This window comes from Myotis myotis, unplaced genomic scaffold (assembly GCF_014108235.1).
Source record: "Myotis myotis isolate mMyoMyo1 unplaced genomic scaffold, mMyoMyo1.p scaffold_m19_p_2, whole genome shotgun sequence".
NCBI lineage: Eukaryota > Metazoa > Chordata > Mammalia > Chiroptera > Vespertilionidae > Myotis > Myotis myotis.
The window spans coordinates 161,431,057-161,444,259 of NW_023416324.1; the positions used below are offsets into that span (position 1 = coordinate 161,431,057).

General features: G+C 42.9%; 1 protein-coding gene across 13 annotated transcripts in view; it reads left to right on the forward strand.

Moving 5' to 3' along the window:
• The window catches only part of KALRN (kalirin RhoGEF kinase), a 656,959-nt gene extending 644,116 nt beyond the window's left edge, over positions 1-12,843 (forward strand). For 7 of the 13 annotated variants that reach the window (XM_036353020.1, XM_036353029.1, XM_036353021.1 and 4 more), the window contains 3 exons: positions 1,654-1,854; positions 6,426-6,564; positions 7,473-12,843. In XM_036353020.1, coding sequence (XP_036208913.1) covers positions 1,654-1,854; positions 6,426-6,564; positions 7,473-8,018 — 886 coding nt within the window. In that variant the 3' untranslated portion in view covers positions 8,019-12,843. The remainder of the gene's footprint in view (positions 1-1,653; positions 1,855-6,425; positions 6,565-7,472) is intronic. The other 6 variants (XM_036353024.1, XM_036353022.1, XM_036353023.1 and 3 more) reach the window with 1 other exon arrangement.
• Positions 12,844-13,203: the final 360 nt, after the last annotated feature.

Below are 13,203 nucleotides of genomic sequence, written 5' to 3' on the forward strand. Positions count from 1 at the left end.
GTTTCTCTATTATTAGATAGGATAGATAAACTTGCTTAATTAGACCTGCTTTCTGATTTAGCTAAATTTTTTCCAGCCCAGGGAAGCACCCCAACTTCTCTTTCAGGTAATTGTCAGCAACACAGCAGTAAATATCAACACAAAGCAGATTATTATTGTAGATCACACAGGAAGAACAAAGGGTAAAATATTTAACTGCAGCAGTGTTTGACTACATTCTCTGCATTGAGAAAACCTGAAGTCATTTTCAAGGTCCACCATTTCTTACTTCTTTTCAGTTGGGTCAAGTTTCTAAGCTTTCTAAATCTCCATTTTTCAGCTAATGAAAAGAAAATAGGATTCCTCTGAGTCTCCTATCTACCTATTCCAGGACTTCTGTGAGGATCAAATGAGATGAGGCATGGGAAAACATTTCACAGACATTTGGTTAAAGTGTAAAATGTTTCCACCTTGCTATAAAGCAAGTCGTGTTCCTGGGCTGAAGAAACTCCAAGGAGGCTAGTCGCTAGGGAGAAGAAGCTGGGAGTTGCTCTGTGACGTCATTACCCGACACCCACAGCGACCGTTTCTGGGCTGGGCTGGGCTGTGGGCCGCATTTTATACCATGGGGTCTCGGCAGCGTCAGCTGTGATTTGGTGGGGTGTTGCTCTGGGGTGGTGGCAGGGCCTATGTCCCAATTGGGGGAAGCCAAGTGTTGTTTTGTGGGCACCAGGTCCGCGGTGCCGTTTCACTGTAAATGGTCAGTGCGTGCCAGGGCAGCTCCTGCATTGAGCGTCTGCCCCCTGGTGGTCAGCGCACATCATAGTGACCAGTTGGACAGTCGGACACTTAGCATATCTTTTATATAGAGAGACATTCTATTTAGAAAAGAAAACTGAACCTGTAGTTGATGTTGAAAATGACGGAAAAATATTTTTGCATCTCAAAGAAGCCTAAAATGCTAAGGAAGGAAAAATGGTGTTTCTGAATGATAACATTGTAATTAAAAATACAGTAGTCCCCCCTTATCCATGGTTTCACTTTCCACAGTTGCATTTCCCCATGGTCAACTGTGGCCTGAAAATATCAAATGGAAAATTCCAGAAATAAACAATTTATAAGTTTCATATTATGCCCTGTTTAGAGTAGCTTGATGAGATCTCCCACCATCCCACTCCGTCCCACCCAGTACATGAATCACCCCATTTGTCCGGCATCTCCACGCTGTGTACGCTTCCTGCCCATTAGCCACTTAGGCACCATCTGGGTTATCAGATCAACTGTTGTAGTATCACTGTGCTTGTGTTCAACTAACCCTTATATTACTTAATAATAGCCCCAAAGCTCAAGAGTAGTGATGCTAGCAATTCAGACACACCAAAGAGAAGCCATAAAGTGCTTCCTTTACGTAAAAAAAAAAAAAATGTAAGTATGTATAGGAAAAACATGGTATATGTAGGGCTCAGTACAGCCTGCAGTTTCAGTATCCCCTGAGGGTCTTGGAATCTATTCCCCTGGAGAAGGGGGCAGGCGGCCACTGTACAGGAAAATAGAATTCCTAATAAAATGTTACTATCTGACCACTTGAGCGAAAACATCACACTTGCTTGAATAAGATAGTACCCAGTTGACTAATGAATCTTGACAAAATGCTTTCTCCCTTCTGTTTCCCAGAGGCCGTTTCTCCATAGTGAAGAAATGCATCCACAAAGCCACCCGCAAAGATGTTGCTGTGAAATTCGTCAGCAAAAAAATGAAGAAGAAAGAGCAGGCTGCCCATGAGGCCGCCCTCCTCCAGCACCTGCAGCACCCACAGTACATCACTCTCCACGACACCTACGAGTCTCCCACGTCCTACATCCTGATTCTGGAACTGTAAGTACAGGCGTTGTCTCCCTAAGGTGGTCCCCAGCTGGTTGGGTTATTTACTGGAAGCTGTCTTTAACACAGTGTCTTAGGTGACAAAGTGTTCTATATAGCACATGCCCTCTGCTCTCCACTTTATAAAAATGTAATTCCCATTTTTTAGAAAATCCAGGATAAGGAAGCTCCTTAAAGGTAGGAATTGGAAAAGCTGGGACTTAAACCCACATCTCTCTCAGTTTTCATTTTCTTTCTATTGTGGACTCTTGAGCTGGGCAGTTTAGAAAAACCTGATGGACAATAGGCTTATCGACAGGGCTAGGGTTGAAATGAGAGAAGGTTTGTGCATCAATCCACTGCCATCGCATCCCATCTACCATCCAAGAAATTCCTTTAAAGGTGGAACCTAGCTTTGAAATGTCCCACTCATTCCAGATTTTCTAGGGACTCAGGCAACCATCAATTTTGGCCACAGAAGACATCAAATAAAGTAGTGAGGTCCCATTCTCCTCACCACTACCCCAAGCTAAGGACAGAGGGCATGCTCTGTGCTGTAGAAAGACTTTACAGAGACTAAAGAAAGTCTTTTCAGCTGTGCTGAGCCCTCATAGAAATGTTATCAGATTGGTGCTGATGAGACCCGGCCAGGGGAGGAGACAGACATTGGCACCGAAGGCCAATGCTGTGTTTGGCTCCACAGAACCTCTGTTCAGTAGAGAAGCACCTGCACTTACAGCTTACAACTGTCATTTTAGTCTTGCTCTTGTGTACTTCTTGATCTAGCTCAGCGATTTTCAACCGGTGTGCTGCAAGAATTTTAAAACATGCAATACCTGACTATTTAGTTAGGGGCACTGATCTCTTTTCCCTTAGATTGTCAAATAAAAAATTGACAACAGCCAACACAACAGTAGCTGTCCAGGGTGAATGAATCAAAATTATACCTATTGCCCTAACCGGTTTGGCTCAGTAGATAGAGCGTCAGCCTGTGGACTGAAGGGTCCCGGGTTCGATTCCGGTCAAGGGCATGTACCTTGGTTGCGGGCACATCCCCAATAGGGGGTGTGCAGGAGGCAGCTGATCGATGTTTCTCTCTCATCAATGTTTCTAACTCTCTAGCCTTCTCCCTTCCTCTCTGTAAAAAATCAATAAAATATATTTTTTAAAAAATTATACCTATTTTTTTTGTCAGATGAGCAAAAGTATTTTTGGTGTTATGCAGAATTTTAGTGGTTAGTTTATGTGTGCCATGAAATGCAAAAAGTTGAAAATTGTTGGTGTAGCTGTATGTGTATGGGGGTGTTTGCAGAAGTAACTTATCATAAATTTATTTATGATGAATAAAAAAAGCCCAGCCCTAACCGGTTTAGCTCAGTGGATAGAGCGTCGGCCTGCAGACTGAAAGGTCCCAGGTTCGATTCCAGTCAAGGGCATGTACCTTGGTTTCGGGCACATCCCCAGTAGGAGATGTGCAGGATGCAGCTGATCACTGTTTCTAACTCTCTATCCCTCTCCCTTCCTCTCTGTAAAAAATCAATAAAATATATTTTTTTAAAAAAGCCCAAATGCAAACATCTTAGGCTAAATTTGTAACTTGGTTGAAAAGAAATAAAACCAACACTGTTAGTATTGGTAATTCTTTTGTGATACTTACACAGCTGTGCAGTAGCTGGTGGATTGTCACTTTGGACTTAGCAAATGCACTTACAAACAGCCTTTCTGAGCCTAACCTGTTTGTTTGGGAGCTTCTTAACTCAAGTGGTAAATTCTGTGGACAGTGAATTATCTTTGTTTACAAGTGACATGTAATATTTGCCTAGACTTACGATAAAAGGTATTATCACTTGCATACCAAGGTGGTACAGCAACCCAGGACCTTTGCTCCTTCAGATTGCAGATCACCATCCCAGGGAAGGTGTCAATCACCAGGCTCTTGGTGCAATGGAGAGACGAGCCCTTGGAATGAAGAAACTGGGCTCTAGCCCCAGCTCTGCGTTTGGGGCAGTGTATGTGGCTTCCTGGACCTCGGGGTTCCCATCTGTGAAGTCTACAGAATTAGTCCCACTTCTCAGAGATGTTGCAGGGATTAAACTAGATGAAGAGTGAATTGAACTAGTTTATCAACATGTACTGGGCACTCACTATGTGCCAACCACCGTGTAGACCTGAGTCGGGGTGGGGAGAACAAAGATGAAAAAAGTAGCTCTTGACCATGATGAGTTATACGTTGAATGAGGAAGACCAATAGCTAAATGAATGATTTCAATTTCATAGGTACATGCATATTTTGGAGAGAGTTAACTGTGAGAACCTAGAAAGGTACTTGGTTGGACTTGAGGTGAGAGGCAGTTCCTGTGCTCAATCTTGGTTATGCTATGATGGTCACAGAAAGGGAGACCTAACTTTTCAACCTTAAAAACTGTGACTGAGAACAAGGTGGGAGGAACCAGGCAGACCATGATTTGAATCCTGATTCTGCCACTTGCAGGCTGGGAGCTTAGGGCAAGTCACTTAATTCTCTGTGTTATGGTTACCTCATCTTTAAAGTGGGAATAATAATAACAACCACAGCAATAATACCTACTTCATTATGAGGACTGTGCAGGGACCAAGTGAGACAATGAGGCATGTACACATAATTGGTAGTAATAATAAGTGCTCAATAAATGCCAACTACTTTCTTTTATTAAAAAATAAACCCTTATGTAGGTCTCCCTTTCTGTGACCATCCAAATGGCTGGTAGAGCTTTTCTCTACCAGACAACTGAAGCAGACAGCTAAGGTTCCGAGCCTCTAGTCCAGCAGTTCTCAACCTGCGGGTCACAATGAAAATACATCCTGAATATCAGATATTTACATTATGATTCATAACAGTAGCAAAATTACAGTAATGAAGTAGCAACAAAAATATGGTTGGGGGTCACCACATGAGGAACTGTATTAAAGGGTCGTGGCATTAGGAAGGTTGAGAACCACATGGCAGGGCCTGGGCATCTGCATTATCCAAGAGCTCTAAATGTGAACTTGGTGGCTGAGACTTTCGGATCTCAGAACAGTGCTGCTGTTAATTTCTCCCTTACGTGCTCCAAGAAGTCCAGGGGGATGCATCTCACAAGCCCAAAACTACTTCATAACATACTCACCACGCCCACCCCATGCCTGTCAGGGTCAGGGAAGGAAGACAAAGGAGGTCTTCATTGGTCCTAACCTTTGCTCCTGTCAAGGTGCACAGAAGAGACCTGTAGGAAGGAAGGAGCTGGAGAAGATAATGGAAACTGGGCCAAAGGCATTTCAGCTGTGCTGACCCTTAATCACGCCTCTCTGTCTGGGCATTTCCTGGGGATGTGCCTTTAAGAGCGTAACTGTCTGACATCTGGTCACTCCTTGCTAAAGAGGGCACAGGTACCTAGAAGTAGGTGACATTGCCCGGCCAGTGGCTCAGTGGTTGAATGTCATCCCAGGCGCCGAGAGGTCGTAGGTACGCTTCGGTTTCAGGCTCAATCCCCAGTAGGGAGCATGCTGGAGGCAGCTGGTGGATTTTTCTATCTCTTTCTTCCTCTCCTTCCTCTCTCTCTAAAAATCAGTAAAAACATATTTTTTAATAAAAGAAAGTAGTTGGCATTTATTGAGCACTTATTATTACTACCAATTATGTGTACATGCCTCATTGTCTCACTTGGTCCCTGCACAGTCCTCATAATGAAGTAGGTATTATTGCTGTGGTTGTTATTATTATTCCCACTTTAAAGATGAGGTAACCATAACACAGAGAATTAAGTGACTTGCCCTAAGCTCCCAGCCTGCAAGTGGCAGAATCAGGATTCAAATCATGGTCTGCCTGGTTCCTCCCACCTTGTTCTCAGTCACAGTTTTTAAGGTTGAAAAGTTGCTTCTAGTAAAAGGCAAAGTTTTCAAAAGGGGGTCAAGAATGCCAAAGAAAAACTTTGCCTACTTCCTGGATTTCACCAACTAAAACTTGACAAATAAAAATCCTTGAGGGATGTCAATTCTAATTCATTTATTTACTTATATTAGAATCCTTATGAATATTAAACAGAAACTAGGCTACCACAATTTAAATTTTTTTGTGTGTGAGTTCACAGTGCCATTTGGGGTGAGAGAAGGTAGGCAGGCTTTAACCACCCTGTCTGACTTTGTAGAAGGAAGCAGATAAAAGCCTGTGGGGCTGCTCGTAGCCACCACGTTCCAGATAATCAGATACTGCTGAGGTAGCTCTCAATCTCTCTCTCTGAAGGCTTCTCTATTTTACAACCTAACCTCTCAAAGGGCCTTGGAGTTGGATCTTTTTTGGCTGTGAGCAATTTTAAAAGTTAACCAAACAGAATGTGTCTTAAACAAAGTTATACAGATGTCTTCCCTGAAGCACACCACATTTGTAATTTTATTTACTTGTTTGCTTATTTATTTGTTTTAGTTCTAACTAAACTCTGGATAAAATATGCCTGTATGACCACTTTGATCTCTATAACAGGGGGTAGGAAAGATCTTACAGATTTGTATGTGTGTTATTTCTTTGTTTCTTTACAAACATAGTTCCTTTGCCTCTTCCTCCCTACTTTCAGGATGGATGATGGCCGGCTCCTGGACTACCTTATGAATCATGACGAGCTGATGGAAGAAAAGGTGGCCTTCTACATCCGAGACATCATGGAAGCGCTGCAGTACCTTCACAACTGCAGGGTGGCCCATTTGGACATCAAGGTAAAAAGAAACAGCCACCCCTGCAGGGAAGTGACCTAGTCCAACCTGCCAGTCATGATCCTGGAGGGATATTAATTCTAATTCATTTTTATTTACTTAGATTAGAACCCCTCTGAATATTAAACAGAAACTAGGTTGTCACACAATTTAAATGTGTTTTTCGTGAGTTCACAATGACATTTGGGGCGAGGGAAGGTAGGCAAGCTTTAACCACTACTTCTAACTTTGTAGAAGGAAGCAAGTAAATGTCAACTTTTCCATGGTGCTCAAGAAAGGCCCTGTTCTCCAAAATGAATAATTTATTTCTTCACTTGATTCACTGCAGAAGTAAGGGATACCTATGAAAACATGATTTTCCATGTCAAAGGACCTCCCAACCCCATTTAAGCTTAGTTTGAAGCCTCCTATGTGCTTTGCAGAGGGAATGTCCCATACACTATAGGCTTTATCAAAATACTAGAGGCCCGGTGCACAAAGTTCATACACTGGGGGGGAGGGTGTCCCTCAGCCTGGCCTGCACCCTCTCACAGTCTGGGAGCCCTCAGGGGATGTCTGACTGATGGCTAAGCCGTCAGTCGGACATCCATAGCGGTGCCATGGAAGCGGGAGAGGCTCCCGCCACCACCACTGTGCTCTCCAGCTGTGAGCCCAGCTTCTGACTGAGTGGTGCTCCCCCTGTTGGAGCACAGGGACCACTAGGGGGCAGCTCCTGCATTGAGCACCTGCCCCCTGGTGGTCAGTGAGCATCATAGCGATCAGTCATTCTGCTGTTTGGTCGATTTGCATATTAGCCTTTTATTATATAGGATAGCAGAGCTGTGCTTGAACTAATGGAGTCCTACTGATAGTCAAACAGAGAGCTGAACTTGCCTTCTCTTTTCCCCGCCTCCTTGGAACTATCTCCTCAGCCTGAAAACCTGCTCATTGACCTGCGGATTCCAGTGCCTCGAGTGAAGCTCATCGACTTGGAGGATGCTGTCCAGATCTCAGGTCACTTCCACATCCACCATCTGCTGGGCAACCCTGAGTTTGCTGCCCCAGAAGTGATCCAAGGCATCCCTGTGTCCCTGGGCACGGACATCTGGAGCATTGGGGTTCTGACGTACGTCATGCTGAGTGGGGTCTCCCCCTTCCTGGATGAGAGCAAAGAAGAGACGTGTATCAATGTGTGTCGGGTGGACTTCAGCTTCCCCCATGAATACTTCTGTGGCGTGAGCAATGCCGCCAGAGATTTCATCAATGTGATCCTACAGGAAGACTTCCGGAGGCGGCCCACGGCAGCCACCTGCCTGCAGCATCCGTGGCTGCAGCCCCACAATGGCAGCTACTCCAAGGTCCCTCTGGACACCTCCCGCCTGGCGTGCTTCATAGAACGCCGCAAGCATCAGAACGATGTGCGGCCCATTCCCAATGTCAAAAGCTACATCATCAACAGGGTAAACCAAGGGACGTAGCCGTGTCCCAGCCCTGGAGGTTTCACATGGAAGTGCAGTGTGAACCAAAGCAAGACTGAACATGCTGTAAATAATTCTGTTCATTATTTCACTCTGTGCAGTTCTCTGGATTGAGAGATGGTCCCTCTTCAACCTCATCAGTGGTTATTCAGGGTCTGAGCAGCAGAAAAATCACCGTCCATCAAGGGCTTTCCACAAGGCCAATCAGAAGAGACGAAGGAGGAGAAAGTCACGGAGAGTATTACAAAGAGGGGCAAGGATAACAGGAATACTAGCTGATACAGAATATTAAGTGTGTGTTCCAAAGAGAGTGGGTACCTGGACAAAACGTCAGCTCACTGTAGTGAGTGTGAAAGGTTTCTCTGCCTTGGCTGAAATTTTAAGCCAAAAGTTCTGTTTAACAGAGATGTCATGTATGCCAACTAGTGTGATTTAGATTCCTTAGATATCGTTTCTTTATAGGAACCATCTACACATACAGCGAACTGTGTCCCGTTCCGAATTCAGAGTTTTATAATGTAGAGGTATATATGAAAACAGCATAAGTAACTCTGAGTGCTCCAGTTAGGACAGTGATTTCTTTACCGAAGCATTACATTGTTTTGACTAAGCACAATTAGAGGACGAGTTTTTTAGAGCATTTTATACATCTTGTATAGAAATCTTTTACCAGAACCTGTGCATGAAGAGAAAACAGCTACCCCTTTGCAATCTGTGGGTGAGAAGGCCTTCCTCTCAGTCATAGGCATTTGACTCGCGTAGGTCCTGTATAGGAAATGCTACTCCCCAATTCACTGGCAGCTCAGAGTTCATCTGGCAGGAAAGCCTGCCGGAAAATCAGTCCATATACAGTAAGAGCTGTAGGCTGCTTTTATGTCTACACTTGGTTTGAAATTGATAGCAAATATAACAGGTTCATACAAAAGGGCAAATAGAAACCTTTCCTACAGTTTCTCTGAACTCTGTACCACCGCTTTCTGCTGACCTCTACAACTGTAGAATGCAGTCCCCAGAAAGCTAGCCTACTTGATTTCCTACCCCTTGTAGAAGCTAAGGGGTGCTCACCAAAAGGAGGCAGCCATACATAGGCCTTGGAAAGGCCTGGTCCCAAGTCCTTTTTGAAGCCATGGAATAAAACCCAATACATCAGCCTAATAGAGCATTGAGTTTTAACTGCAATTGCAATACCTACCACCACTCAGCCGCCAATGTTTCCTGAGACTAAAAGGACTAATTGCACTTTGAGGCTGATGCTGCTTTCTGGTGTATAGTCTCCGCATCAGATGACAATTAACTGCCCTCTGTTCTGCTAGTGGAAAAACAATTAAACCTGGGCATTTCATGTTTTGTTTTTTCTATTTTTTGTTTCGGAAAACGTTTTTGTTTTTGTGTTTGTACATGATCCACTCTTTGTTTTCTGGAACATGTTTTGAAACTGGTGGTTATGCAAACAATATTTTAAATATTTAGGTCACATATTTGTCCAAATCAGGTTTAATGGCATTGCTTCTGTCCTAGAGTAGGATTGAGAACATTGAAATCATGCAGCTCAGAAGTGCAAGCAGGGAGCTGATGAAGGATAGACAGAACTACAAACCTATCTAAGTGAAAACAAAGGGTGGACATAAGCCTGAACTTTAATATATAAAAACACTGATCTGCACAGTGGGAAGGTAGAATTAAAAATACTCATCATTCCCTTCCACTGATTTCAAAGTCAACTTCCTCATCTACCTTCCACTTCATCCCATCCAAGATTATAAATTAATAAATGAGTAGAAAGTATAAGCAATAAGACTAGATAGCACTTCGTATTTTCAGGATTAACCAAATATGTGGAAACCGACTCCGACTGTGTTCGTTTCCTAGTTTTTGAATGGCCTGGGCCATCAAGGGTCCCTTCCTCAGAGCGCTCCCTTGATGAACCCTCCATAGTCATCACTTAAAAACGAATGTATATACAAATGCTATGTGACATGATATTTTAAAATGTAAAACAATTTACCGAAAACTCTTTTCGTAAACATGTCTTTATTGTGAGACATAGCGTAAAAGAAGAAAGCCTGGTCCCTGCGCTCATCATGAGATAGAGTGTGGGCGCTGGGGATTCCAAATATCCATATATATGGCCTGGCAAGTTCTGTTCCGTCCACCACGGATGGCGATGAAAGAGCCCCTGCTGAGTCATTCTTAGTGTTGATGACAAAGCAGGAGACAAGCTGAGTTTCTGCTTAAGAAGGGCAGGGCCCAGGACAATGGTGCACAGGCTGCACAGGAGAGCATCAGTGGAATCGTGCTGTGGGGAGGGCGGTTGACAGGATGTTAGAGCCAAAGCTTTTGCATCAGCTTTTACAGCGGGGTGGGGAGGATTCAGACATGAAATTGCATGGAATTCCCCCTCCCCAAGGGCACTTGGGGAAGTGAGGAGACGGAAGGGAAAGGACACAGGCATGAAAAGTAGTATGACTGTGTTAACTGGAGCCAAAGTACAATCATTAGAGTAGAATAAGTTTAATAGAGGCCCCAAGAGGAAGAGGGTATCGTTTATCTAGTTTGGCAACTGAAGGAAACTCACAGGGACGCCCCCTGTCTGCAAAGTTTCTGGTTCCTCTCAATTGTGATGAGGTCTCGATCCTGGTTCAAGAATTCTCCATAGCGAGTTGGAAGTAACACGGGAGTCCCAGAACAGGACTGGGAAATGGACTTTAGGTGAGAGATGAGGGGCCAGGGATCACTTCCTTGTACCTGTTTTGGGAGATATATTTAGTCCTTAGAATAACAGAAAAGTGGAAAGGAGAGAAAATAGTCCATTTCTCTAATTAGTCCACTTCGCTAAAACAGTGATCCTTGAACTAAAAACTTAATGAGGAATTAGTAAAAGTGAACTTCTAGTTGAACTGGGAAAAAATATAAATGTTGGTTAAAGTCACAGGCTTCTTGCTTGGCTTATATTCATTGCATAGGGTTTGGGGTTTTTTGTTTGTTTTGTTTTGTAAAGGTGGGATGGAGAAAAAAGGGAAAGATCAGGGACAACTCATAATAATTTTTAAAAGGCATAATGATTTAGTGCATCTTTTACAATTGTTTCAAATTAAATAGATTTATATCCACTTACAGCTGAATGTGGGAACATTTTTTAAAAAAAATTGTGGTGTTGGCAGTGTCCTTCAGGTCTCTCACAGCCATATCACTCTTGGGGGAGAGGAGGAGGGGAAAAGCTGGCTTCACTGCTTTGTGACTCACAAAGCCTTTATAATGGTAGTGCCTTTCAGAGGGGAGGATGGGAGATAAAGAAGTTCATTGTATTTAGAGTGACTGATATTGCAGCATTTTTCTTCACTTTATAATATCTTTTAAATGAAAACATCTGAATATAGGGTGAGCCTAGGAATTCTTGAGTTACAACCTCAGCTATTCCTGATTCATCCTTTCTTACAGAAAGTCTTTGTTTTTATTTGGCCCAAATGTCCCCACCGTTAGAAAGTTAGGGGGAAAGAGGGTAGATGTTAATTTCATAGGAATGTTGGAAGAATACCTTAGTTGGGATGTCTAGAAAATACCTTTTTTTTTTTTTAAAGTGCTACACACTGCCAGTGCTAAGAATTTTATTGATAGGAACTTTGAACATTCCAATTTTTCAATATTCATGTCTTTAGATACCTTTTGCAAACTCATGAGGTTAAATTCCATCAAGTGATTTTAACTGGAAGTACTAAGTGCTCTTTATCTATGTTATTTGGTCTTGGCCTGTAATTTTGATCATTTAAAAGCTTGTCTACAGAAAAAGGTTAGGAAGAACTGGTTGAAGTTTCATGTCAATAAGCCGTCTTCTTCAGTATTTCTTATGGCAGACACACGAGTAAGATGCCCTCCAAAGCAACCGCTACTCTCTCCTCTCAGAGAGCTTTGCACTCTGGGAAAATTGTCAGAGAAGACCCAGACAGCCACTTTCCTCACTGGGAGGGCAGAAATGAGAAGAAAATATTGTCTGATTTTACACCTCACTCTTCAGAGTCTCACTGTCATCTGCTACAGAAGCAAGTTAAATGTGCAGGTGTAGAAATGAATAGAACTGTTGGTTCGGGGAAGGAAAATCTTGAATCTTTCTTTCTTTTTTTTTTAAAAAAAGATAATTAGTTTTTCTCAGGAGTATGTTTGCTTTCTCATAGCCTTTGTGATTTGGTGCCCGTGAGTTAGTCATCACTTCTTTTCTCATGTGAAAGAGCATGGAAATTTACATCTGTGAGAATATGTCCCCATTAGAGAATTAGGAAGCAAATATATTATAAACCAGATGGAGGTTATTTCTGTGAATTAGCTAAAACTCTGTCCCATGAAGTTGATAGAGGAGGGAATATTTCACACATAAGGGTCTCTGCAGCGGGGCAAATGTGCAAATACCATCCCTTGCTCAGTTTGGGGGAATGTTGACCTATTTCTTTCTCTCCCATGTAGCATCTCCGTGGAGTCCAGGCTAGGCAAACACAGTATGTGAGCTTTCAGTGGCTTCATTGTATTATGGTTTTTCTTAACTATTTAAAATCTCGGGATCACATACTCCACTAAGGGAAGCTCCTATGTTCGTATTCATTTTATAAACACTCTAAGGCTCTGGTTGTTTCATTAACTCTAGAGGATTAAAAGGCACTGCATTTTGTTCACAGACGACACATTAGAAAATATTCATGTGAGAACCCTATACAGAAATAGAACACAGAGGTATCATAGGCCGTATTTTCTTCATCACTTTTTAAAAAATATATTTTTATTGATTTCAGAGAGGAAGGGAGAGGGAGAGAGATGGAAACATCAATGATGAGAAAGAATCATTGATGCGCTGCCTCCTGCACCCTCCCCCCACCCCACTGGGGACCGAGCCCGCAACCCAGGCATGTGCCCTTGACCTGAATCGAACCCAGGACCCTCCAGTCCACAGGCCAACGCTCATCCACTAAGCCAAACCGGCCAGGGCCATCACTTTTAATATATGTAGAAGTTAAAAAGCAATTACTCTAAGGCAAATTTTCATCTTTGAGGGATATTTGCGGAAAGCCTGCAATAATACTCAGAGGCTATTGCGTTTCCCTGTCAGCCTATTTGCTGGGAGATTCTAAACTGTGGTCAGATTTAGTTTCTATTCAAATGTTCAAGATTAACTGCTTATTCACATAACTTATTTTGGATA